Here is a 27,288-nt window from a genome sequence, read left to right on the forward strand (position 1 = left end):
TGTCTTTATGTATGTACATGTGCATATGGAGGCTACATGTGAGACAGGGTCTCTCCCTGAACCTGGAGAATACTTATTTGGCTAGACTGGCTGGCCAGTAAGCCCTGGGGATGCTCCTGCCTCTGTCTCCCCAGCAGTGGGCCGACAGGCATGTGCCACTATGTTTGAGTTCTTTTACATGAGAAAAAAACTTGGGTCTTCCCAAGAAGACTTGGGTTTGCATAGCAAGAACTTCACTTACTGAGATGTTTCTCCAGCCTCCTAAGATGACAGTCACCACTGTGTGTACAATGCATTTGTGTACATGTTCATGTGTATGCATGTGGGCTCACATGTATGTGAAAGTGAGATCACATCCAGTGTCTTTCTCAGTTGCTCTGCACTGAGTGTTTGAGGCTGAGTCTATTACTGAACCTGAAGCTCACCCACTTGGCTCCACTAACTAGCTAGCAAGCATCTGATGATCTGGCCTCCACTTCGTAGCCTGGGGGTTACAGGCATTGCCACAAGTGACATTTTATGAAGGTGCTGGGTATTCTTGTGTTTGTACAGCAATCAATTTGTCAGTGGAGTTCTTTCCCCAGCACCAAAGGGACTTTTCTTAAAGACAGCTTCAGAGGGGATAATGCTCACACCATTTTAACGAGGAAGTTCAGAGATGGCTAGAAAAGCTGCAGAGTTGCACAGCCTCTGCCTTGATTTCAGAACCTGCCTGTGTCATACCACAAGTCCCCAGACCCTTGTGCAATTGCTCCCATTCCTGTCTAAGACCCAGGAAAGTGCCAGTATTTCCATCCCCAGATATTGTCCTTTCCCATTAGTGTGGAATGATAGAATACGTGGTTTCTGTGTCTGCCTTAGCACGTTAGCTCATCACACAGAGCCTGGCGACAGCATCTCATTCCTTTTTATGGTGGAGTAAAATCCAGCTGCATAGTCAGACTTAATTTTTTTTTTGCACCCATTTACAAATTGATAGACATTTGGGTTGTTCCAGTATGGAGCTGTCACGAGGGGGGTACACCAAGGGTTCTGGAGCACAGTTAAATGGCTGACAAAGCCAGCTTATTTCCCATGCCTTTTCCTCGCTTCCCCCACCAGGAAAACACAGGAACGTGATAGGGAAAAGTCTGAAGAGAGTGATCTGTGAGGTGCTGGTGTAACTCATCTCCATCGTCTGTGGTTAGTTTTTATTTAAATTATGAAGTGAAATCTTAGTCATCGAACCCATCGTATTTTAGTTTAAAATTAAAGTGGTCCTTCATGCCCATTCAAAAGCTCCTGTTTTCTGTAGGGACTGATAGGAGGGCTGGCTCTAAAGTTTCTGGCTGCGAATAAAGTGTTATTTCATACCAGTCAGCCACCAACTACACTGCTTCATCTAGAATTGGCATGAGATTTTACCCTTCAGGCTTTGGTTACCCAGCTTAGTTAACTATCTGCTGTGTTCATGACGCGTATATCCAATCGAGCTTTCAGAAAAACTTGATGTCTATGTCAATAATAGGGGTTAGTATAAATGTCTCATGCTTTTCATGTGTTATCTTTATCTTGTCCACTTGACAAAATTCAAGTTTATATTTCTATCAATATATGCCCTATCCATTACAGAACAAAGGTAAGAGAGGGGGAGGAGGGAGGTGCGAGGGGGGAATGAAAACATTGCTTGCCATATCCGTTTTCCATTCTGACATTTGTCCAAAAAAAAGATCTGTACTTCAGGTTGGCCAGGATAGCCTGATCCTCAGTTTACAGAAGAACAGAGGATAGAGCTCTCCCTCCTCCTTCCACAGACAGGAATCACACACCCAGCAGACCAGCCCTGCTGAAGAGGTAACAGCAAGTTTGAGACCAACCTGGACCATAGTGATTTCAAGAAAGGCTTGGACTACATAACATGATTGTGTGGTGTGTGTGTGTGTGTGTGTGTGTGTGTGTGTGTGTGTGTTTAATTCCTTTTCAAGTTAAAAAAAAGTTCATTCTGGGAAGATTTTCTACCTCAAACCATGAGAATTAATAGGAATTTTAGGATTAAGTCTTTAAAATTATCTTCTTAAACAAAAGATATGAAATATGGCCTTTAAAAATGTTTCCAGAAAAGAAAAGAAAACACTCCCACAAACAAGCATTAAAAAGTAAAGAAAATTCCCACCTCTGGTGTCAAGCCATCTGCCTCAAATGAAGACATAGACGTGTGGACCTTAGAGGTCAGGGTGGTGAGGATGTTTCTCTTTTTTTTTTTCCTCATTTTTTTATTAAAGATTTCCATCTCCTTCCCTCCTCCTCCCCCTTCCCTCTCCTCCCTTCCACCCATACCCCCACTCCACCCCTCTCCAAGACAAAGAGCCATCAGGGTTCCCTTCACTATGTTAAGTCCAAGGTTCTCCCAGCTCCCCCTAAGTCCAGGAAGGTGAGCAACCAAACTGACAAGGCTCACAGTGAGCCCATCCATGCTGTAGAGCTCATGCTCATTGCCATTGTCCTTGGTTTCTCAGTCCTCCTCCACCGTCAGCCACATTGAGAGAGTCTGGTTTGGTTCCCTGTTCCAACAGTCCCATTCCAACTGGACTTGGTGGTCTCCCGTTAGATCTGTCCCACCGTCTCAATGGGTAAACGCACTCCTCACGGTCCTGACTTCCTTGCTCATGATCTCCCTCCTTTTGCTCCTCATCGGGACCTTGGGAGCTCAGTCCGGTGCTCCTATGTGGGGCTCTGTCATTTTCTCCATCCAATGCCAGGTGAAGGTTCTATGGTGATATGCAAGATATTCATGAGTATGGCAATAGGATCTGGACATTTCTGGCACCCTCTCCTCAGCTGCCCAAGGACCTAGCTGGGGGCGTCTTCCTGGACACCTGGGAACCCCTCTAGAGTCAAGTCTCTGCCAACCCTAGAATGGCTCCCTTAAGTAAGATATATAATTCCTTGTTCCCATATCCACCCTTCCTATATCCCAACCATCCTATTCCCCCAAGCTCTTCCCATCCTCCACTTCACACTTTTCTCGCCCCATCCCCCCTCCCACCATCCCACCCCACCCCTATGTTCCCATTTTTTGTCCGGCAATCTTGTCTACTTCCAGTATCCAGGAGGATAACTATATGTTTTTCTTTGGGTTCACCTTCTTATATAGCTTCTCTAGGATTTTTTACGAACTATAGGCTCGATGTCCTTTGTTTATGGCTAGAACCCAATTATGAGTGAGTACATCCCATGTTCATCTTTTTGGGCCTGGGTTACCTCACTCAGGATGGTGTTTTCTATTTCCCTCCATTTGCATGCAAAATTCAAGATGTCATTGTTTTTTACCGCCAAGTAGTACTCTAATATGTATATATTCCACACTTTCTTCATCCATTCTTCCACTGAAGGGCATCTAGGTTGTTTCCAGGTTCTGGCTATTACAAATAATGCTGCTATAAACATAGTTGAAGAGGATGTTTCTCTTTATGACTGGCAAAAACCATTAGAAGAAAGCGCATGCAGGAAATCACGGGCAGTTTGAGAGGTTCTGAAGCAGAGCTGAGCCGCTAAAGCCAGTGTCTGGAGGCCTCTCCTCTCCATTCAGGAGTGAAAGCAGAGGCTCAGGGCTCCTCGGTATCCTTTGTGTTTTCCCCGTGGGCTCTGAGGAATAAGGCTGAGTGGTTCAAGGTGTGTGGCTGCTCATATGTGATGGAGACCCAGACCCACCGAGCCCACAACTATGTTTTTGGGTACTGTGATCTCACCTTAAGTGCAGGAGACTATACTCTGGCTCACCAGGCTTCTGCCACTGAACTGGAGTACAGCAGTATGAATTTACAGTAGAGAGCAAGGTGGCTGCTCCATGCGCCTGCAGGATTGTGGTTGTTTTGCCTTTGATGTGGGTTTGTGAAGGCTTAAACCCAGGGTGTCATGACAAGCTATTTCAAGCTTCTTCCATTCATTCAGATGCAATAGCTTTTGTCTATTAGGTACTAGAAAGAAGGATAAAGTTGACCTGTAGCCCACACAGCATTTTTGAACTATTTACAGCTCTATTGTATCAGTACACGTCAACAAAATGCAGCAAAATAGATTTGCCCAGTGATTTCATTGCATGATCAATGAAGACTGAAGCCAGAGCCCTGGGCTAACAGGAGCTAGGTTAGTGGATGAGGAGAATAATTACTGTAAAAAGTTCCCTCCTGTCTGCATATATGAATGCAGTGATAGAATGTGTGGTTTAAATGGACAATAAACCACAAAAAAAAACCAAAAATGGCATCTTACAGTGTTCTGTGACTATCGTCTTGTAGCGACGCATCTCTAAGATCTGTCCTTAACAGTTACGTCTCTTGTCTGTTTTCACTGTTGTGCATTGTATGGACACCATGATTTATTTCCTCCGCTTCCTGTTGATTGACAGTTGGGTTTTTGCTGTTGCTATTCCATCCTTCTTGTCTGTTTCTTTGTCCTGATTTAGGTAGTTCATTTTGGAAAGATGCAAAACCAAGTCTCACACGGTAAACCAAATTGGCCTCAAACCCATAGCAATCTTTCTGTCTCAGCTTCCTGGGTGTTAAGCTTACAGTCATGAGCCACCATGCTCCAATTTCTCCCTTTGATCTGTGTAAAAGATTCAAGTGTGAAGATTTGGGAGCTGAATGAGAGATAAATCCAGCTTCCATACTCTCGTCTCTAGCCTTGGCACTAAAGTCTTGTCCCAGAGTCAGGTTTTCTGTTTGGGGAAGGGCTCCCAAGTGTCTCCATATGTTTAACTAGTACATTTGAATCCCAAGAAATCCTTTGCAGGCTCGGGCATGGCTTCCCATTTCCAAACCATATGTAAAAGTTGAATTGGCTCCTGACCGGAGGTTGGCATGTCTTTAGGCTGTCGTGTCTTTGGCTTCCTCTATTTTGGTTCCATTTTTACCGCATGGAGAGTGAAGAAATCTAAGGACATTTTGTTTTGTTTTGCTTTTGCCTTCTTGATTGAGGAATCCCCTTGACACGTGCAGTACTTTCATCTTAATGTTTACAGGAAAAGAAATGCCGAGCCATAATTTGTTTTGCTTTGCTTTATCTATAAAATCTTCACAAAAGCGTGTTCCTTTCCAGAGACACATTCAGGCAGGTACTACAGGTAACGCAGCAAGTGCCAAGAAGTCTCTGGGATAGAAATGAAGGGGTAGGAAGGCGTCACCATTCTCTGTTACCTTCGCTGTATGCTAGGAGGCTCTCTGCTCGTGCATCATTCCCTGGGCATTTCCATACATTTCAGAACAGACCAGAAGTATGCCGGTCCTATCCATGTCCCATTGGTTTGGTGTTATGGCAGGAGTGTATGAGGCAGCCTCAATGCCTCCTCCTGTCAGAGGCTACATGCTTGCTAGCCCAGAAGTCATCATGGTCCTTGTTTCCTCATCTGGAAAAATATGGAGTAATTTTTGAGACTTTCCAGTCTAGATGGGGGGAGGCGAATTAATAGCACAGGTGATTGGATATATACGTACAGATTGCTTTTCTCCGAGCAGTTCATTAAAAATGTGCAGGCTGCCTTCTGTAGAACGTTGTTCTTGCCTTTCACACACTCCTTCCCACTCTAGAATCTGTGAGTTGTGCCAGCCAGAAGGGGCATGGCAGATTTCCAAAAGCAGCATGGGGGTGGGGGGACCTTTACTCATTGGCTGGTAGAGGGGGAGGCTGCCGCGGTAGCGAGTCTGAACTCCGTGGTTCTGCAGAGTAAGGTTGCATTCTCTTTCCTGCAGTCCCATTCACACCCAGCTCACACCTTCCCAGACTCCACAGCCCATTCATTCCCCTCCTGGCCAACCAGCCAGTCCGCAGCTAATTTCCAGGCCGTGTGTAGATGCTGAATATTCTCGACATCAGATATCTTGCACCCAGACTCCGGAAGAGAATTATGTCTGCCTTTTCCAAATGAACTGTAGAAGAGTGAGCTCTAAGGACCAGATAGATTGCTCTCCCACAGGGCTGGTGCTTTGGGTTTTGTGTTTTGCTTTTAGCACTGAAAAGATTGAAACCAAGAACAAATGAACATCAGAGGAGAAAGACTTTCCTTTGAAATAAGTTCCTAAAGAGAGGATTTTCTCAGTGACAGAAGAACACAGGTGACCAAGGCAGAGAGGAAACAACCCCGGCGCTCAGATGCTGTGTGTATGTGATACATTGCAAGACCAGGCCTTATTCTCTGAGAGCTTAACCCTTACTGAGATGCTGATAAGAGACAAGAATGTCTAGATAAATTTGAGTTCCAGATAAATTAACAGTTTTGTTAGTGTCAAGTACGTCCAAAGAGCACAGTGAACATATTATATTGGTTTTTTAATTGGCAACTTTAACTAGGTGTTTGGTGTTTTCAGTCCCTACAGTCTCGACAGTATTTGCTGAGTCCTTACCACTGGTATGATGGGAAAATGCAGAGGTGACCTGAGGGGACAAGTGTCTGAGCTCCTTTCTGAAGCTCAAAGCCACAGTTCTTGGCTAGTCTTTCCTAGAGCTGCCAGAGCAGGGAGATTGTCTGAGACATTTTGTCTCTGGTGCTGTCATTCAGCCATAAAACCCTCCTGCAGTCACTGGATTTTACTTCTCACCAGATGAGTTAGAATTTCTTAGTGAGGGCCCTAGGAATCTGAATTCTCCACAAGGCGAGACTAGGTAAGGTAGAGAAATCAGCTATGAGGCCAAACAGGATCCCGTAGGGTAAGAGGAGTCTGTGGGTGGGAAGGGTAACCGAAGCCTGGCTGCAAGTATAAGCCGCATGTTTACTTAGTAAAAGAGTAAACAAATGAGCTGAGAAAGAGGGCTCTCCAAGCAAGGAGAATTCTGGCCAAGGTTTAGAAGCTTCAGAGGGAATATCCTGATCTAGAAAAAAAGAATGGGGTTTGTGTGATTGTCAACAGAAGGCCTTAGCACGGTGCCGTATACTCATAACCCAGCACTGGGAGGCTGAAGTAGGATTAGTACCAGTTTGATTAAGCCTGGGTGCTTAATAAAAGAAACAGACCTGGGAGCCGGACAATGGGAGAGGCTGAAAGCAGTGGCTTGCGTCCAACACGAAGTCCACAGACATTACTCTGAAGGCCGCATGGTCTACTGTAGGATTTGAAGCAAGGGAAACTTACTTTGCCTGGAAAGGCACTGATTGGAGACAGACGCGGAATCCCCCTTGAAAGGTGTCAGGAAGGCTGAATTTGGTGAGAGGAATTCGAGAGAAGTTGATACCTTTTGCAAGCAGAGTGAGGCACGTGAGGATGAGTTCTCAGATGACAGGCAACAGTGTGAGTTATCGCCAAGGGGAGAGGAAGATGGGAAGTGGGTGAGGGGCCAAGACAAGAGGATGAATTCCATCTTGATTACGCTCTTTTGGTGGCTGCAGAAGATCCTAAGTACGAGGCGTTTGGGTATCTAAAGATACAGATTTGGGATTTCTAGCATCCTGGTGGTAGGCAAAGTCTTGGGAACAGGTGAGATCATTGAGCATCCTTTGGAAGTTCCATAGAAAGCAGGATGAAGGAAGTCCTGCGATAAAGAAGAGGTTGGTAGGTTTGTAAACAATGGAAATCAAATATTATCTGTACTAAAGGGCCTTTTCTGGAATCCTGAAACTTGGGCTCCATGGAAAGAATTCGATACTGAGGAGACAGAGACTGGTAGCAATGATAGTAGGTGCCCCTCAACTCTGACATTAATACAGAGGGAGGGGAAAACCCATGATTAGGTACACAGCTGGATGCCTTAGTAAAGGCCCAGTTCAGGAACCTGTAGTGATTAGGAGGAAACCCTGCATCTGAAATACCGGAAGAGGCCAGAGCCACTCACCGCCTTCCTTGTGGAGCCGTCAGATGGCTGCAGACTGGCAGATGGGCTCCAAGGGCTGCAAAAACAGAAACTGAGGAAGGCAATTATCCATCTCTCCCTGAGACGAAGGCTGTAAAACCGGAGGTGCTGGATGGGAAGTCGGCCCCTGATGGACTGGCTCAAATGAATCATTAGGAACACTTGGTTATCACCTCTGAGTTTCCCACAAACATCAGGGGCTGGGAAACAATACATTCTATTGTCTCCATGCTGCAACCTTCCTAACGCTGCAATCCTTTAATGCACTTCTTCGTGTTGTGGTGACCCCCCCCAACCATAAAATTATTTTCATTGCTACTTCACAACTATAATTTTGCTCCTGGTATGAATCATAATGTAAATTTTTGGAGATAGGGCTTTGCCAAACGAGTTGCAACCCACGGGTTGAGAACTGCCACAATAGACAAAGAACAAGAATGAGTGAATGAGCATGAGTGATTGACTTCTGTTGCCCAGTTCTCTGAGTCCAGCAACTTCACATACACACAATAGTTGAAAGAGAAGTTGATTCAGCGGGGGCCTCAGGACCGCTGGGGAACTTCAGTGGCTCTGCTATGTCGCATGGTGAGATGAGAGCTTTACAAGGTAGGAAAGGCTTTGGCAGATCTGACTGATTTGGACTGGAATATAAATTGGGGTTGTAAGGTACCAAAACAGTCGAGAAAGGATGAGTGAAGACAAGGATGTCTGTTTAGGCTTACTCTAACACAAATGCCACAAGGTTTATGTTGAGTCAGAGTTCTGAGAGGGAAAAGATAGCAGAAGCATGATTGCAGTGCTAGCGAGCGTTTAGGAATGTTTAAAACCCAAGCGTGGAAGACCTGCATGGGACATTCATACAGACGAGGATTAAGATGTTCCAGGGTGGAGAATTATCTCTACCCCCATGATGATGTGTGAATTTCTCCCTGAAGAAAGTATACTAGCTAGGGGATTGTCTGTCCAGGGCCCTTTCAACACCCAGGTGTGACCAATGGAAAGGCAAGGGTCACAGGGCTGGCCTGGAGCCTGTCAGATGGGAACCAGCTCCAGCAAAACCTGTGCCTTCTTGGGCCTGTGCCACATTAGGCTGCCCAACCTAGCTCAGCACTGAGGCTGTGGGGGTGGGGGAGGAATGATGTCTAGTGGCCCTATGAAAGCAGCAGCACCCTTAGGAGCTGCCTGCAAGTTGGGCAGGGTGCACCAGGATGCAGTTTCCTGAATCATCACCCACGCTGTGGTGGCCTTTTGGTGATGCAGCTGCCTTTGGGTCTACTCGTTTACCTATAAGTTACCCAATAAACTCAGGCTTCGCCAAGCTAGACTTGGGTCAAATCATGTCGTATGCCTGTCGTCAGTGCCCTATCTGAGCTTAATAGATACTTTTCATGTCTCCCTAGGAAAAGTCACACGATGTAATTGGGTGCCGAGCACCCTTTATGGGACGATTTCAGCTCCACCAGACAGGGAAGCCTGACTATCAGGGACATCTAGGAATAGGGACATGCCTTTTCCCAGGAGTGGGCTGTAGGCAGGGTGTGGCAACGTTGGTTCCAAATTTCACAGCTGGAGATTGGAACCAGAGGTGTCCAGCAAGTGTGACAACAGGATGCATTCTGAGAACTGGGCAGACTCCAGAGCTTAGGAACAGAACCAAGACTAAAGCACAGGAGCAGAGCACTGTGGTTCAAACCAGAAGCAAAGTGTTCCAGGGCAGGGAATCTGCTCCTTCCTGCAGAGTCCTGCAAGAGAAAGACCAGACTGGTGACGATTCCGCAGCTCAGTCTCTTCCAGCTGGTGCCAGGTTTGTCTCCGCTGCACTGATCTCTCCTACAGCACACCCTCTCCAGCAGAGTGAGGAATGCCCGTGGTTTCCTCCACAACATGTGGATGATGCTTGTTTACTGAATTTGCCATTCAGGATTTTCCAGTCATGTTCCTGTGTTTTACAGAGCTTGGCAGGGAGGCGAGTGGGAGAATCAAATACTATAAAAAGCCACAGATATTTTTTTCAGATATTATGTTTTCTCTATTTTTTAAAATATTTTTAAAATTATTTTATGTGTATTGGTTTGAAGGTGTCAGATCTCCTGCAACTGGAGCTACGAACAGGTATGAGCTGCCAGGCAGGTGCTGGGAATTGAACCCAGGTCTTCCGGAAGAGAAGCCAATGCTTTTAACCACTGAGTCATCTCTCCAGCCCCAGACCTTATATTTTAAAGATGCTCCACTTAAAATATATTGTGTTGTCATTTTTTTCTTATTTAAAGTATTCAAATCATCATCTGTGTGATGTCAGTATATGCTTTCTTACTAAATCATTACCCTGCTCTCAGTGTAATTCAACAAAGGTCTCGGTGACAGGAATTGGTAAAAAGGATCCATTTGGCCTTAAGGAAATTTTAATTTATCCTAAACCTTCATTTGACCACAATTTTCATTTAATAAATCCTAGATTTGGACCATTCCTATATTGTGCGGTAACTGTCCCTTTGGCAACTGGTTTAATTTGGTCTTTTGAGTTGCCAGCTCTTTTGTCTCAGTTATCATCACTGGCATTTTGTCCCCAGACCCCTAATGTGGTTTTATTTCTCACAACTCAAAAGTGTTTAAACATGTTTTAGGGAAGTCTGTTTAGTGTGATAAACAGTGCCTTGGTTTGGCTGGCTCTGAAATGTCCCCAAAAGGCCCAGATGTGAAATGTTTGTTCTCTGGCCTGTGGCTCTGTAGGAAGGTAGAAGACCTTGGTCGGAAGGGGCTAAGTCATTAAGAGGTGTGTCCAACGGGGTCCTGGGATCTTGGTCCCTTCTCTCTGCTTCCTGGCCTTCATAAAGTGAACAAACCTATTTGCTATGTTTTGTATGACATATTCTGATACTGCAATTTACAGACTATCGTGGACTAATATAGCTGATTTTTAACTCTTTACTCTTATCTCTTTGAGGAGCCTGTCACCCAGCTCCCAAATAATCACACAGAGTCTTATTCTTTCTTATGAATGCCCAGCTTTAGCTTGGCTTGTTTTTAGCCAACTTTTCTTAACTTAAATGATCCTATCTACCTTTTGCCTCTGGGCTTTATCTTGTTCTATTCTATATGCCTTCCTTTACTTCTTACTCTGTGGCTTGCTATGCAGCTGGGTGGATGACCCCTGATTATCAGTAGTTTGGGAGGCCTGCTCTGCAAGACTGTCTTCCTGAGTTTGAGTCAGAAGCCACAGAGCAGCGAAAGGGAACCTAGGATAGCTCCTAATCTTAGGGAAAAGACTCACATGTGTGCTGCTCCAATCACATCTCTTTACTGTTCTGCTTCTGTTCTAACTCTCCTGACCTAATTCTAACTCCTCCTACTTTCTACTCCTCTAGCCTCAAAGCTCTCTTTTACAGAAGGCTTGGAACAATAAAAAAAATTACAAGAGTTACCTCTCATTGGTCAAAAGTACATTCCTAGTGTAAGTGATAAGGAGCTAAGTTATTTACTGTGGCAACACAAGGTTCCAAGGCTCAGGAGTAAGACTATGATCAGAGCCTAGAGGCACAGCATCCATAGGTCCTTATCAGCTAGACTTGGCAAATGAAGACTTGGCATGCTTTTCTTAGGGTGCTTTGTGTGGTAGCCTTGATTGGACACCTGTGACTCTGACCTTGTGCATAGCTGTAAAGTTTTAAACTTATGATCTGTTTACAAAAAGCCTTTAGTCTAGATTGAACTGGCTCTGAGGTAAAAGAGAGCTAACTGTGTGCAGTTTGTCTGAGCAAAAGGAGCAAAGCAGGCTTCTAAGTGTCTATAGTCCTCGTGGGACAAGAGATCTAATTATGAAGTATATCCTAGTATATTTTCTAGACATCAAAATTATACAGATTAATGAAAGGCCATCTTCCTGACCACACACACACACACACACACACACATATATATATATATATATATATGTCCAGCAGATGAAATATTTTCATGAGATAAACACACAAACAGTAGGAAAACACCCAAAGCTATTCTTGGGAAGAAATAAAGAGGTACATGAGAGAAATTACACAGATACAGGCAACCAGTTTTCAGAGTCAATCATCCTGTAAGTTGCTAGACATGACTGTCTCCATCAGTATCTTGTGGGTCAACACCTGAATTATCAATTGCCATATGCCACGGCCCTCTGTACCAAATGTCCTCCTCTCCTTTTCCTTTTCTCCCAGATTTTCTCCTTGATTTTCTCCTCCCAGATGTCGTCTCCTATTTATTCTCTCTGCATGCCAATCCTACCTATCCTTTCTCCTGCCTTGCTGTTGACCGTTCAGCTCTTTATTAGATCGATCAGGTATTTTAGAGAGGCAGAGTAACACAGATTCACAGAGTTAAACAGATACAACATTAAAGAACGCAACACACCTTTGCATTATTTAAAAAAATCCACAACAAAAACAAATGTTATACATCTTAAAATAATATTCCACAACATGACTACAAACTCTAAAGCCATGAGCCCAAATAAACATTCCTTCCTGCTAAGTCATTATCTCAGGATAATCTTTATTTGACAGAAATTAGTATTTCTGTCACATTACAGAAGGCTGAGTGATGCAAGCAATGAATACACTTTATTGTGAAAATTGTCTCTATTACAGATAGCCCAATATGAGCCATTAGGAAGGAGAAGACATTTATGGGTTCCTAAGATTTTATTACATCACCACCTTAGCAGGTCATTGATCTATCAGGGCTGCAGGACAAGGACTCAGGAGCTTTGTTCTCCTGACAGCCCCAAACAGGGACAGAAGTGGGATTGATAAACATTAAATTCACAAACTGTTTTTCCTTTTCTTTTTTTAAAAGACTTGATTTATTTATTATGTATACAATGTTCTGCCTCCATGGATGTCTGCAGGCCAGAAGAGGGCACCGTATCTCATTATGGTGCCATGTGGTTGCTGAGAATTGAACTCAGGATCTCTGGAAGAGCAGCTAGTGCTCTTAACTGCTGAGCCATCTCTCCAGCCCCCCCAAATTCACAAACATTTGTTGCCAGGTTACGGTCATAATTTCTCTAAATTAGGATTTAGAGATTAGGGGCTTTCTCTGTGTGTTCCATCACTGTCAACTGACATACAATGCAAGTTCTTCAGCCCAACCTATCAGATTCATCTACTCCTTCTATCGTCAGGAACAGCTATAACGAATCCAGAGAACTAACGATGCATAACAACAACTTCCATGGTTTAGGGGGAGGTTGATCAGCCATTGGAAAGTTCTCAGCCTCCATAGGGCTTGGGAGCCTTATTCCACCCTGTAGGTAAAGTAGAGTTTAAAGCCAAAATGGCAGCACTCAGGCCAAGGTGCTTTTTAGCCTGTTCACTTCAATATCCATGAACTTGGAGTGAACATGGTCATTTGTCAACTTCCTTTATCTTTGGTCTCTTTACACACAATCCTTAAGAACTGTTTTTTCCTCTGTATAAACTCCTTAAACACACACACCCAATTTATAAATAGTCACTCTTTGTCTTAGATTAAGTTTTATTGCTGTGAAGAGACACCATAACCGTGGAAAATCTTATAAAAGAAAACATTTAATTGAGGTGGCTCACTTATAGTTTCAGAGGTTCAATCCATTATCCTCATGATGGGGAGCATGGCAGCGTGCAGGCAGATGTGGAGCTGGAGCTGAGAGTTCTACATCCTGCAAGCAACAGAAGTTAACTGAGATACACAGCGGTATCCTGAGCATAGGAAACCTCAAAGCCCGCCCCCACAGTAACACACTCCCTCCAACAGGGCCACACCTCCTAATAGTGTCACTTCCTATGAGATTATGGGGGTCAATTACACGCAAACTACCACGCTCTTCTTAACTTAAAACTTGCCTGTCCCCCAGTAACTACAAGATTGAAACCGAATGATGACTGTCCAGTGGGCGGTAATTGCACAAAGACACACAAAAATGGCCTTTGTGCTCAGCTGCTAGCAGATTCTACTATGTAGGTAATGCTTTTTGGGGTGTTCCAAAGGGGAACCACAGTGGACACAGACTCTGATGTAAAGGTGAATGGTTTGCTTACTAAGGAGAATTTGTGGAAGAGAGTTTCCCATCTGAGCTAGTGGTTCAAAGGCTGCCAGGCCTTTGTTGAGAACGTTTTTCTCTGAATTAAGCAATTAAAGAACAGGTCCAGTAGCCACGTGCCACATTTTCCTTATCCATTCTTTGTTTAAGGGGCATCTAGGTTGTTTCCAGGTTCTTGCTATTACGAATAATGCTGCTAGGAACATAGCTGAGCAAGTGTCCTTGTGGTATGATTGTGCATCCTTTGGGTATATGTCTAAAATCGGTATGGCTGGGTCTTGAGGTAGATTGGTTGACCGTTTTCTAAGAAACTGCCATACTGGTTTCCAACATTGCTATAAACAATTTTGAATAAGGTTTGCGTTTCCCGCGGTATGACTATGTGATGGAGGATTCTCATTGGCTAATAAACAAACTGCCTTGGCATTTTGATAGGGCAATATTTAGATAGGTGGAGTAGACAGAACAGGAAGAAGGAAGTGAGGTAGATGGCTCAGTCAGATGCCACGCCTCTCCTAAGTTAGACAGACTGCCGAGCCTCTCCTCAGGGAGCCAGATGCGATGGAGCCAGCCACTAGGACAAACATGCTGAATCTTTCCCGGTAAGACACCCCTCGTGGTGTTACACAGATTATTAGATATGGGTTAGTCAAGATGTGAGTAAGAGGCTGGAATTAATGAGCCAGGCATTATTTAAAAGAATACAATTTGTGTGTTGTTATTTTGGGGCATAGGGCGGCGGGAAGCCGGCCCACAGCTCATCACTACAACTATGGGAATTCTTTTAAAGCTAGAGCACGGCAGAGAAAAGTCAGAGCGAAGCCTTCACATTCTCAGGGAAATGTGCATACTTACCAGCAAGAAAGCAACAAGGACATGGTGAAACACCTCTGAAGGTCACGCTCAAAAGTCAGCGAGTATTCTTAGGGACAGTGTGGTTTGTTTGCACTGCGCAGGGAGCACCGTGGCGAAGGGAGAACTCGAATGCCCTTGCTACTTTTTTTTTTTTTTTTTTTTAAATTTTCGAGACAGGGTTTCTCCGTAGCTTTTGGTTCTTGTCCTGGAACTAGCTCTTTTAGACCAGGCTGGCCTCGAACTCACAGAGATCCGCCTGCCGCTGCCTCCCGAGTGCTGGGGTTAAAGGCGTGCGCCACCACGGCACTGCTTGCCCTTGCTATTTTTTTTTTTTTTTTTTTTTTTTTTTTTTTTTTTGGTTTTTCGAGACAGGGTTTCTCTGTGGCTTTGGAGCCTGTCCTGGAACTAGCTCTTGTAGACCAGGCTGGTCTCGAACTCACCCTTGCTACTTTTTAAACAGTTCTACGCACCTCACAAGCAGCTTCTGTGCCTGAGGAAATCACCCTGCTGTGTGCTTTCTGGATTCCTCATTTCTCCGGGGCTCTCTTCACTGCGACTGGACTTGGCACTGGCTTTGGCTCTGGGACTGCCCCACCCCGCCGTGAACGTGCTGAAGTCTTTCCCTCAGGTTGTTTTCTTCTGGCCACAGAGTGTCAAGGCTGAGGCTTTCTGCCATGACCCAGGGTACCTCAGCCTAAGTTGCAGAAGTTTCTCTGGCTTTTCCTTTTCTGCACCACCAATAGGAGGAAGGGGAGTGTCGGCAGAGGGACACTGCATGCACCTCGTCTGTGTCATCCGACCTGGATTCGGAAGCGCTCATGAAGCTGACCAGGGCAAAGACCTTCCCCGCCTCTGCCCCTCTTCTAGTAACAAAGTGCCACTCCAAGGGAGCCCAAATCAGGGCAGTACACTGGATAAAATGAGGTGCCTTTAACGGGGATGGGTCCAGTTGGGGTATTTCCTGGGTGAACTTCTATAATCAGACCTGCAATAGTAGCAACATCCTGGTTGTCAGAGAAACTCATGATCCCATATAAGATGCTCTTTCTTCTGTCTCGTGAGATCAAGAGTGCATCGTGCCCAGCCTGCCCCAGAGAGAACCCACATCCCCAGAACCTCCTAAATTTGGATGATTTAGCCCATCAACTGTCCGCATGTCTCCACCTGGTTCTCATTCAATTTAACTGCCTACCCTGTGTCTAGGATTTTCTTTGCTACTTTATTTAAGTAATTATCTTAGTTAAACATTTCACCAACCGCGGGAGGGAAGCATCTTGTTTATTCAGAGGAGCTTGCTCTGCGTCAGAGCACAAGGCGACGATGAAGCTGCCTGTATTCCAGGTTTGCTTGGCTCCAAATTCCATATTTACAACATTTTTGTGCTTGCTGAAGGGAAATTTTCTTGGCCCGGAGATCTAAAAGAAGCAGGGACTTTTGGAAGATTTGTCCCTGAGACCTAAAATAAAAGTATGTCACCAACTTTGAGACTCCTGCTAGGAGACAGTGTTAGACCGACACGGAGGACGAAAGATGCTTTCTGTATGCACAGCGAAGCAGGCAATTGACCTCTCCATGCGTGTCTTACAGAACCGTAGAGAAAACCCTTCAGCTGCCAGCAATTTTCGTTCCAAAGCTTGGAACACCTCATGCTCTTCAGAGAACCGCAAAGTGGGGGAGGGAGCCCTTCCGGCGGCCCCTGCCATCTACTGTTCAAAGAGCCTTCAAAATCTACTTCTATTTTAGTTATTCGCCTTTGCAAAACATAAAGATTGATTTTGGAAATAAATAAGAAAAAATATTTTTGCTGACCTAAAAGAACTCAGTACCTGGCCATCTGAAAACATTTTTGTTTAAACTTGGCTATAGTGAAAAAAAAATGATAAAACTCATGGTTAATAGCTAACTATAGGAGCTGAGAGATGGTTTCATGTGTTAAGAGCTTTTGCTGCTCTTGTAGAGGATCTGGATTCAGTTCCCAGCATCTACATTGGAAGGCTCACAACCTGTAATTCCAGTTCCAGGAGATCCAGCGCCCTCTTCTGGCCTCCTAGGACACTGCATGCATGTGCTGCCAATATAGAAAAGTGGACACACAAACAGATGAGAATTTGTTTTTTGAAGGATGAAATTTTCAAAAGCCAGGTGTGTAATGGTGGCACATGCGGGTAATTCCAGCTACCTGGGAAGAGAATAACAAGTTCTAAGCCACCTCAGACTGCTCAGCGAGCTTCAAACTTTCCAAAGGACTGGAAATATCAGCTGGATTGCAGGGTTCTTAGCCAGCATGTGTGAGGCCCTGATTTCAAGTTCCACCACCTTTAGTTAAATAAATAAGGACAGTAAATAAGTAACCATAATGACCACATTAGTGCGGCTTCTGCTGGCAGATTTTTGAACTTGTTTTAAATGAAAAACTTTGGGGGATGTCATCAGTATCGTGTCAAAGTACTCACAGAAGATTAACAGAGCCTGAGTTTATTCTGGATTTCTGCACACATGCAGAAAAAAACACAGCCAAAAAGAGACAAAGTAAACTTTGGAACTCATGTATACTGGTTGCTTTGTTTCTCCTATTTTGGGGACTTCCTATAAATGGGATCGCACATACATTTTTCCATTGCCTTCCTGGAGTTGACATAAGGCCTCCCATTCATCCCGTCCATGTTTCCCATATCAGCATCCATTCATTTTGTTTTCTGAATAGTGTCCCATTTTGTAACCCTTCTACAATTTTGAGCTTGGTTTTTATTTCAGGGATATGCACCTTTTCTTATTTTGGTTTAAACTGATGGCAATTATTTCAATTTTTAGACAAATATAGTTGTTAAGAATATTCTTGTAGAAGTCTTTTTGAGGATGCATGTCTACATTTCTCTTGAATAAAAGGCCATAGTGTAGGAAAACCATAATTTTTAAAGCAGTTGTTCCTTACACTCACACACACACACACACACACACACACACACACATACACACACACACAATCAATATAGGGGGTATACCTTAGCTGTCAGTAGATGGCATTGGTACCTTGTTTTGGTTTTGTTTTGTATTTCTTTGGTAACTGTTGAATTTACACACTTAATGATGAATCTGTAATGTGATTCTTCAAACCACTGGTACCGTTTTAAAACTGGGTTCTTTTTCTTGAAGACTTGCAGGTTCTCTTTTATATACCTTTATAATAGTATCCATTATATGTATGCACACTGCAGTGGCGTGGTGTGTATGTATGTGTGGGCTCTCTTCTCTCCTTAGGAGAATGGAAATGCTTCATTTTCTTACCCATCTTTCTACCCAAAATGATGCACAGAGTAGGAGCTGATTAAACACTTACTGAAAGAAGGAATAGAGGAACCAGCTGTTTTCTAGTCCTGATAATTTAGACGCAGTAATCTTAGTTTAATGATATAGCATTATGGATGGAATTAAGATGGAGTAAGAAGATGCGAATGCTCTCCCTGAATTATAAAGGGACCAATAGGCCCTGTAGTGCCACCCCATCTAGTACGCTGAGAGTGTCTACCACCTCTGGGTTCTGACTAGATTTGTCTGATAGGGCATCGGAATATCCACTTGTGAAGACTTAGGTAGTTAACCTGGCTGATATCCTCTCTCACTGTGGGCCTTGGGCCACATTCTTCTTGGACCCCTCGGACACATTGTTATGTTTGTTTCTGCCAATTGCCCCATGGAAGAAGACTCTGCCACACTAGCAAGCTGGCTCTCCCTGAGGTGTCCTGCCATTCCTGATCCCTTCCAGGGTCTTAGAGGTTCCTGCTTCCCTCTAGTTTTTGAAGTGACTGATTGTAATCCAATGTCTGTGGCCTCTCATGGGGGTCTACAGTGAATACTAGCCAGCAGCACCCACATTTGGATGGCTTTTTGGCATTGACAGAACATACTCATTTCCCTGTGTGTGTCAACCCGCAGACAGCTCTAGCTATAGCCCCCTTGAGTTTTTAGTGTCTAAAGGGAGATATGGAAAAGAGATGGTTTGATTTGCTCTGCTCCCCAACCCATGTAGCCCAGAGTTTTCTAGGAGCTGCTAGGATTTGTTCAAAGAATGTTGATGCTTTCTTTACTCTAGCAGGCATAAGTGTACATTAGCTCATAGAGTGACAGGAAGGGTGGCTCAGTGGGTAACATGCTTGGCATGCAAACTTGATGACCAGCATTGGAATCCCCAGCAGAAACATGGAAAGCTGGGTGCCCTTTGCCAAAGCTCAAGGAACATTACTGAAGAGGAGGCAGAAAGAATGGAAAATCTGGAGAGTTTGGAGGAAAGATACTGTCTTCTGGACACAGCTATTGCACTCATGAATTCATGGCAGCTCTGGTTACCTGCATAAAATGAAGACAGCCAAGATGGGGGCAGGAGGAGGGAAGGCTAATAGGGCCCAACCCCTAACTGAGGGGCTATTGGTTATTGACAGTTGCTAAAGGAAAAGAATCTGTAGGCAGAGTTTTTCATAGGGATTGATGGCTCCTAATTAATTATAAGTGCTTAGACAATAACAATAGCTTAGGCTTATTACCTAGCTAGCTCTTACAACTTAAATTAACCCATACTTCTTTTTTGTTTTGTTTTGTTTTTGTTTTGAGACAGGATTTCTCTGTTTAACAGCCCTGGCTATCCTGGAATTAGCTTTTATAGACCAGGCTGGCCTTGAACCCACAGAGATCCACCTGCCTTTGCCTCTCAAACCCACAGAGATCCACCTGCCTTTGCCTCCTGAGTGCTGGAATTTAAAGCTTGTGCCACCACCACCCAGCAGAACCCATATTTCTTATCTACACTGTGCCACGTGGCAGTACCTTTTTCCAGCACGGCATGTTCATCTTGTTTCTCTCGGCATTTCCTGGTGACTTTTTGTGACTCCCTGTTCCCCACACTCTCTTTTTGTCCCCCAAGTCCTGTCTAACCTCTACCTGCCTAGCTACTGGCCAGTTAGCCCTTTATTAGACCAATGAGAGCAACACATATTCACAGTGTACAGAAAGATTGCTCCACAGCAAGAATCGTTCTCCTTTGGGTCTGTGGACACTTGCCTGTGCTCCACTGGATGACCCCATACCATGTACATATGGGCAGTGATAACTGAATGTAGCAGGTTATTTTAAAAAAAAGAAGGAGAGCCGGGCGGTGGTGGCGCACGCCTTTAATCCCAGCACTCGGGAGGCAGAGGCAGGTGGATCTCTGAGTTCGAGGCCAGCCTGGTCTACAAGAGCTAGTTCCAGGACAGGCTCTAAAAAAGCTGCAGAGAAACCCTGTCTCGAAAAACCAAAAAAAAAAAAAAAAAAAAAAAAAAAAAAAAAAAAAAAAAAAAAAAAAAAAAAAAAAAAAGAAGGAGGAAGAGAAGAAGGAGGAGGAAGAGGGAGAGGAGGAGGAGGAGGAAGAGGAAAGAAGGAGGACTTGAAGATGGGAGGGAGAAGTGTTTGGGGGAATTGAGGGGATTTGGAGGAGGGAAATGGGGGTGAACATGATAATTAGTTGCATACAGGAGAATTCAGTTAATCCTGACTCCTGAGCTCCAAGCTCAGTGGGAGACCTTATCTTAAAAAATAGGAGAGGGACTGAGAATGATGGGAAGACACCCAACATTGATCTCTGGCTTTCACCCATGCACACACCACACACACACACACACACACACACACACACACACTCACATACTGAGAGAGAGGCAGAGAGAGACAGACACACAAAAAGAGACAGAGACACATGAGAGAGACAGGCACATACAGAGAGAGAAAGTGACAGGGACAGACAGAAAGAAAGAAAGAAGAAATTTTTACAATACAGAAATTACTGTATTACAGATAAATATGGGTAGTTCCAAATCTGTTGATTTGCCTATAGTTTCTTTCTCTCCTGAATAACAGATTATATTGTATAAACGTCCACCCCAAATTGTGCTTACTATATCATTTAACCTTTTACTATCCGTTAGACATTTTACCTTCCAGTCAGAATTTACATGAAGGCCTCCTAGTCTGTTGCCCAGCTAGGCTGATGTCACTATAATACAAACACAGGTGTGTCTGTGTGAATTGGCCTCCATGCCCCATAACTGGTTTATTTGAATTTCTCTTGGGGACTTGAGAGGTTACACTGTTCACACGCTGACCCTGGGAAAGTAGAAGATGCAGAGTTTAGTTCTTTGGAGGCAGTGGCCACTGTGCTTAAAGACTAAACTGTTACCAGCTCACTGCCGACTAGATAGAGACGAGCCATGGTGGTTTGCTTTCTTTTCTTTTTGAAACATTTCACAGGGTGATCAAAAACTCATTATGCAGCCCAGGCTGGCCCCAGATGCCAGGCAACCCTCCTGCCTCAGCCTCCCAAGAACAGGGATAACAGGTGTGAGCTACCACATCTGGCCTTGGCTTTGCACAGAGTCAGGATGGGTCAAACAGCCCTCACTAGAATTAACCTTATTGCATTTGATTGTTCTGTGTTTAAGTCCACTGGATGTGGGCAGAAGATGCATTTACAGAAGCAGACACTTCCCTCTGCCTCCTGTAAAAAGTACCCAATTTTAACTGCCCTCCACCTGTTGTAGTAGGTTCCCAATTTTAACTGCCCTCTGCCTCCTATGATAGCACCCAATTTTAATGTCATGAAACCAGACCTATATGACACAATCGTTGTCTAACTTGAGTACTCTGAAAACAGCATGAAGGTAGTTCTAAAGGCAGAGTTTGTCTCTAAACTAGTACAATTAATGACTGCTACTCTATTTACCAGTTCTACCTGGGGAAGTCCAGAGACATAATTCTATTAGTTATGTAGCAGATTGTATTCCATGAGTCAATGTGGTATTACATAGTACTTCAAATTAATTATTCTGTGGGAAAAATTCTGCTGGCTTATATGTAGATAAATGAGTGGGATGAGAGAAGTTAAAACAGTGGGGGGATGAGGGTGGGACTTTTTCATAGAAACTGTTATATACCTCACCTTGGTAATTTAAAGTTAAAACGAATATATATGCTCCATGTAAAGGATATGCATTTTATTATTCAAGCATTATGTTCAATATAATCTTCTTTTGTAGGACCAGCAAAAATCCACCAACGTGGTCTATCAGGCCCATCATGTGAGCAGGAACAAAAGAGGACAGGTGGTTGGCACCAAGGGAGGATTCCGAGGATGCACCGTGTGGCTAACAGGTAGGTACACACACAGACACAGACACACACACACACACACACACACCACATACACACCACATACATACCACACACATACACACACACACACTACATACACACAGACACACAGACACATGCACATACATACACCACACACACATGCACACACCACACACATATATGCACATACACACCCACACACACACACCACACATATACACACACCACATACACACCACACCACACATGCACATACACACACGCATGCACATTTTTCCAGGTACCTTTTTTAAGAAAGAAAAATTTCAAGGAACACAGTGTGACATGTCACACCTAGTAGGTGTTTATTTGTGGCCTAAAGGGAGTGACAAGCTGTGTAGATGCCGGGCTGTCAATCATCGCTCTCCTGTCCAGGGCACTGGAGTCTGGTGGGCTGTGGGGAGTTACCGGTTATCAGTTACCATCCTTTGGCAGCACAAGATGAGACAAGTGGATCGTGACACCTTCTTCCGACTCTAAGGAGCTGCTCACAGTCGCCCCTGCAGGCATTTCCTGCCACGATAAAAGGGCTTTTCCTACTTCCACAGTGAATATTTGGCAGTCTGTCGGGTTACGGATGTTTAGAGCTAGTTCTCTGATGTCTTGACGTTCTGGGGGCCTATTCCATTGACAAACAGAATCTGTGTGAGAAATTTACCTCGGCTAAGGGTTGTCTTCTGCCTGTAGAAACAACTCGCTGTTATTGAGATGACCCAGTGAATGTCCCCTTTCTTGTCTTTTTCCACCCACATGTTTCAAAGCTAGAGGTCAGTGACAAACTTGTGATTAGGTCTTAACTCCTGCCACCCCCTGTCTGAGTTTTTACCTGAGATAGACAGATGATACAGCCAGGCTTCAGAAAGGGAAACCCAGGTTCACCATGTAAACAGGTTTTCTGTGAAGGAAAGCTCACAGAAACAACAGCATGCTTATTTAGGCCGTGAGAGACACACATGTAATTTTCTGCTCACACAGACAGGCAAAGGTCAACCCTAACAGTAGCTCAGAAGAACACAGAGCTGGAAGCCTGCCTGGATTTCTCCTGATGATTTCTATTTGCTACTGCTTGCATGCACTGTTTTTGCTTAGTGAGACAGGGTCTCACGGTGAAGCCCAGGCTGACCCAGAATTCACGATTCCCCTGTGAAACACACCCTGGTTTGTTTGGTTTTGTTTCCTTGCTATTCTTGAATTTTTCCTGATGCCGGGGGTTTCCTGGTTTCCTCTGCAGCTGGGATTTACATCAAAACAATCTCATCTGTCCTCTAATGTCAAGTCAGACAATGGGCATGGAGCCCCAAGTGCCAACGTGATGGGCTTGCCTATTGCTCCGCCTGTGGTGTTCCCCTAGCTCGCACTGTGAGATGCAGCTCGTAGTAACAGATGTATTCCCAAGGCGGCTCACCGGCTGCCTGCTTACCTTCCCTGGGTGTTTACTGGGGAAGCTCACTTCCATGTTGAGAAAGACACGTGATGTTCATGTTCTTTAATGTGCACCCCTTTGAAAAGAGGAGAAAAAAAGTGAACTGGTAGGTAGGATGGGTAGAAATATAAAGGGTTTATTTCCTCTGACTTTTCTTCTCTGTGCTTCAGAGGTTCAAGATTGGCCTTGTAGAACAAAAGAAACCAACCACTCCAGTCCACCCACATCAGCAATGTGGCTTTGCACAGGTTATTTAACCTCTCTGAGCTCTAATCTTGTTTGTAGAGTGCTAATGCATGGGCATTATAGGTGGCACTAAATGAAAGAAAGCATCAATAAGCTCAGCCCAGTGCTCACCCCTTGCTAGGTACACACACAAGCTCCTGGGCACATGGCGGCCGGGATTGAAGGGAGGCCTTTGCTCTCCGACAGCTGAGGCAAATGGGAGGATATTTCATTTCATTATTGTGATACAAGAGAACATATCAGCGAGTCAAGGTTCCTGCTTTTCGTTACCAGCAAGCTGACATGAATTCCAAGAGGAATCTATCATTGAGATCTAGTCAAAAGGAACCACGGAGATTCTGGCGGTTCCCAGAACACCATTTCTACTATGCGACCCTGTCAGTCAAGAGCGTGACTTTTAAAAGGGACTGCAAACCTGGGGGGGGAGAGCTACTCATTTACCTCTTGCAGATTCCTTCTCTCCCTCCCCCTTTAAGTTTCCTTTCCCATGAACTTTGTCCCAGCATCTCTGCGACATTTTCTGCACCCTCCTTTCCTTCAGGTGTCTTCTCTGTGTTTCCTTGGCTCCTTGCCTTGTTTTTCCCCCTCTTTCTCTCCCGCTTTTCCATTTCCACATTGAGTTCTGTGCAGTGCAGCCTTAGTGTCCTTGAAATATTCTTCATGTTCAAAGACCTTTAGGACAAGTGAGGATACAAGCTTTCTGGGGTACACTTAGATCACTTGGGCCTTATACCATGGTCTCCTTGCCTAGAAAATTATGGAATGGTCTAATCATGCTTATAGTATGGTTGTATCTTGACTCTATTTTCCTAAGGACATGAAGTGTCTTTAGATCAGAGCATGCATGTGCCTAAGAGCTCAGAAACTCTTCAGCCTTGGTCAGCATGAACAGCTCTGTGTTTTGACAGTCACTTTTGAAAACTCTTGCTGCTAATGGGCAGCAAATAGATTCTAAGGTCCGGTGGCTATCCAGTGGAACCCACAGGGAGGTAGTCTTGCCAGTCTTCTGGATGCCAGTCCAGAAGTGCTACTGGAAGAGATAAGTCTCCGGTGACCACAGCTTTCCTTTCTCAAGAGCATCGGGCATCTCAATTTGTAAGAACACCTTTCTAATCTAAAAACGTTTTCAGGCAAAACAGCACATGGCCTACTCCAGCAGGTCTCCCTATTTACAAACCCCGGTTGCTCTGAAAAACTTTCAGAATTCAAAATAAATGCAAGTCCTAGGGTTTCTGTACTCTTTCTGGTTTTAATGGTTTTTGCTTAAGACTGGAGTACTGTTAAGAGTTTAGTTGTGAATAAAGGTGCCAAATAATCTCATGGTTTTTCATCTTTTGAGGGATTTTGGTTTATTGAGACAAGGGTTTCCTGAGCTGAGGCTCGCCTTGAACTCCTGATTCTCAGGTCTGCACCTCACAAACACAGGGATTCCAGGTTGTGCCTCCATTCCCGAGTTAATCATTTTTCATCTTAAATCTGCCTTGCCTGCTCTGAACAGGTCTCTCGGGCGCTGGGAAAACAACCATCAGTTTCGCTTTGGAAGAGTACCTTGTCTCCCACGCCATCCCGTGTTACTCCCTGGATGGGGACAATGTCCGTCATGGCCTCAACAAGAACCTGGGATTCTCTGCTGGAGACCGCGAAGAGAACATCCGCCGGATTGCCGAAGTGGCCAAGCTCTTTGCGGACGCCGGCCTGATCTGCATAACCAGCTTCATTTCCCCGTTCACAAAGGTAAGGGATTTGACCCAGAGCAGGAGGCGAGGCGGCACGCCCACGTCCTCCCTTGCTCCCTCCACCCCTTGCTACCCCGCTTTGGCGCTCTGTCGGCTGAGCTGGGGAGATCTGGCTTTCACTTTTCCAGCCATTTCTCCCCTCCTCACGTGTCTGCATCCCTCTATTTGCTATTGGTTACGTAAAGGGAGTTGCCTCATTGCCAGAAGCCAGTGAGTGCCCCAGTTGACAGGAAGCCTTTACGGGATGACAGTCACCAGAGACATGTGGTCAGAGTTAGAGTTGAGCAAGACCTCCACGGCCTGTTATTTCAGTTGTCTGAACGAGAATGTTTACTGGCCCAAACAGGGCAGCCGAGTTCAAAGCACGGGCTTTTGTGGACTTTGTGGGGACAACCCTGGTCAAGGTGTCCCTGCTCCCTTCTAAAGCTGGAAGTTTCTAGCAAAGCCTTCCTGTGTTAAGAGCGGCAGCCCTGCTAAGAGGGAGCTGTGTTCTATAGCTTCCGCGCGAAGTTCTTCCGTGTGTTTAGCAGAGTGCTATCTCTGGGCTTTCTGAAAGGACTCCGCCGGGCACACATCTCATTTTACCTGAGATTATCGAGTCCGACAGTACACTGTGTTTTCCATTGAAAACTCTCTTCCTTTGTCCTAATCCATTTTCTCTCATAATAAAATACCAGACCTGATGAATTCACAAAGACTAGAGGTTTATTTGGCTCATGACTTTGGAGGCTTTGGAACCCAAGAGCTGTCAGCACCTGCTGGCATCTGATGAGAGCCTCAGACTGCATTTCATGCAAGAAAGAGCAAGAATCAGGCTAATTCAGCCCCCAAACTCCCAACCCCGTTATTTTGCTACATGTATCCCCAGGCTAGCCTCCTTTCTAATTCTTATTTTAACCTTATTTTATTTAATTCATTAGATTTAAAAAAAATACCAATCCAAGTTCCCACTCTCTCCCTCCTCCCATTCCCTCCACACACCCTCCCACCCCATCCCCATCTAATCCTCAGAGAGGGTAAGGCCCTACTATATCTAGGCTGAGCAGGGTATCTATCCAAAGAGAATAGGATCCCCAAAAGCTAGCACATGCAGTAGGGATAAATCCTGGTGCCACTGCCAGTGCCCCGCAGTCTGCCCCTGCCATGCACCTGTGAACCCCATTCAGAGGAACTAGTTTGGTCCTGTGCTGGTTCCTTCCCAGTCAGGCTGGACTCTTTCTAATCATCTTGCCTCAGTCTCCCAAGTGCTGGGATTAAAGTTGTGCCTGTGCCACCCCATATCCCACTGCTTGCTTTTGGGGGGAAGGGGAGGGGGTCTCTTGTAGCCCAGGCTTGAACTCACTTCGTATCCAAGTCTGTTCTTGAACCTTCTGCTTCTCCGCTAATGCTGGGACTGTGAGTATGCCGCTCCTCCACCCCTGGCTCTCCTCTCACAGTTTCAATCACGCTCTGTTTCAGGATCGCGAGAATGCCCGCAAAATCCACGAATTAGCAGGACTCCCGTTCTTTGAGATCTTTGTAGACGCACCTCTCAACATCTGCGAGAGCCGGGATGTGAAGGGACTTTACAAACGGGCTCGAGCTGGAGAGATTAAAGGTGCGCAGAATAGCCCCAGCCCCTCGGGCAGCTTCTTACCCTGCCAGTCGTCTTGAATCTGTCTTTGGTTATCTGGCTGTAGCTACAGACCCCGTACCCCAACTGCAGAAAGTGCACACTTAGGACAGCGTAGTGCGTTCAGAGTGTCCGTGGGCTTACTAAAAGTGGGGGTTTATCTTTGAAGAACCGTCAACTCGGGCAGATGGAGTGAAGCTCAGAGAAAGAATGCACATGCAGCCCAGACTGGATTTAGGAACCGGTCTCATTGAGGAGGAGTCCTTGCTTTCCTTTTGCATTCCCATCAGCTGCAGAGGCTTGGTTTCTGCCAGATATCATGGCAAGCTTGAGACTCTACACT

The 27,288-nt window shown here is 45.0% G+C and overlaps 1 protein-coding gene and 1 long non-coding RNA gene across 5 annotated transcripts in view; one reads left to right on the top strand and one right to left on the bottom strand.

The window, feature by feature from the left end:
* Papss2 (3'-phosphoadenosine 5'-phosphosulfate synthase 2) overlaps positions 1 to 27,288 on the top strand; it is a 73,642-nt gene that overhangs the window by 19,742 nt on the left and 26,612 nt on the right. For both annotated transcript variants that reach the window (XM_038310343.2, XM_038310337.2), the window contains exons 2-4: positions 21,793 to 21,907; positions 25,096 to 25,331; positions 26,792 to 26,930. In XM_038310343.2, coding sequence (XP_038166271.1) covers positions 21,793 to 21,907; positions 25,096 to 25,331; positions 26,792 to 26,930 — 490 coding nt within the window. The remainder of the gene's footprint in view (positions 1 to 21,792; positions 21,908 to 25,095; positions 25,332 to 26,791; positions 26,931 to 27,288) is intronic.
* LOC119800224 lies at positions 22,210 to 25,450 on the bottom strand. 3 transcript variants are annotated; one of them, XR_005282997.1, is made up of 4 exons: positions 25,146 to 25,450; positions 23,349 to 23,427; positions 22,755 to 22,823; positions 22,210 to 22,547 (listed from the first exon to the last, which is right to left on the bottom strand). It is a non-coding gene; the product is annotated as an uncharacterized LOC119800224 (long non-coding RNA). The 3 variants fall into 3 exon arrangements; XR_005282995.1 differs by having other exon boundaries at positions 22,755 to 22,836; XR_005282994.1 differs by having other exon boundaries at positions 22,755 to 23,427.

Source organism: Arvicola amphibius, chromosome 1 (assembly GCF_903992535.2).
Source record: "Arvicola amphibius chromosome 1, mArvAmp1.2, whole genome shotgun sequence".
Classification (NCBI taxonomy): Eukaryota; Metazoa; Chordata; class Mammalia; order Rodentia; family Cricetidae; genus Arvicola; species Arvicola amphibius.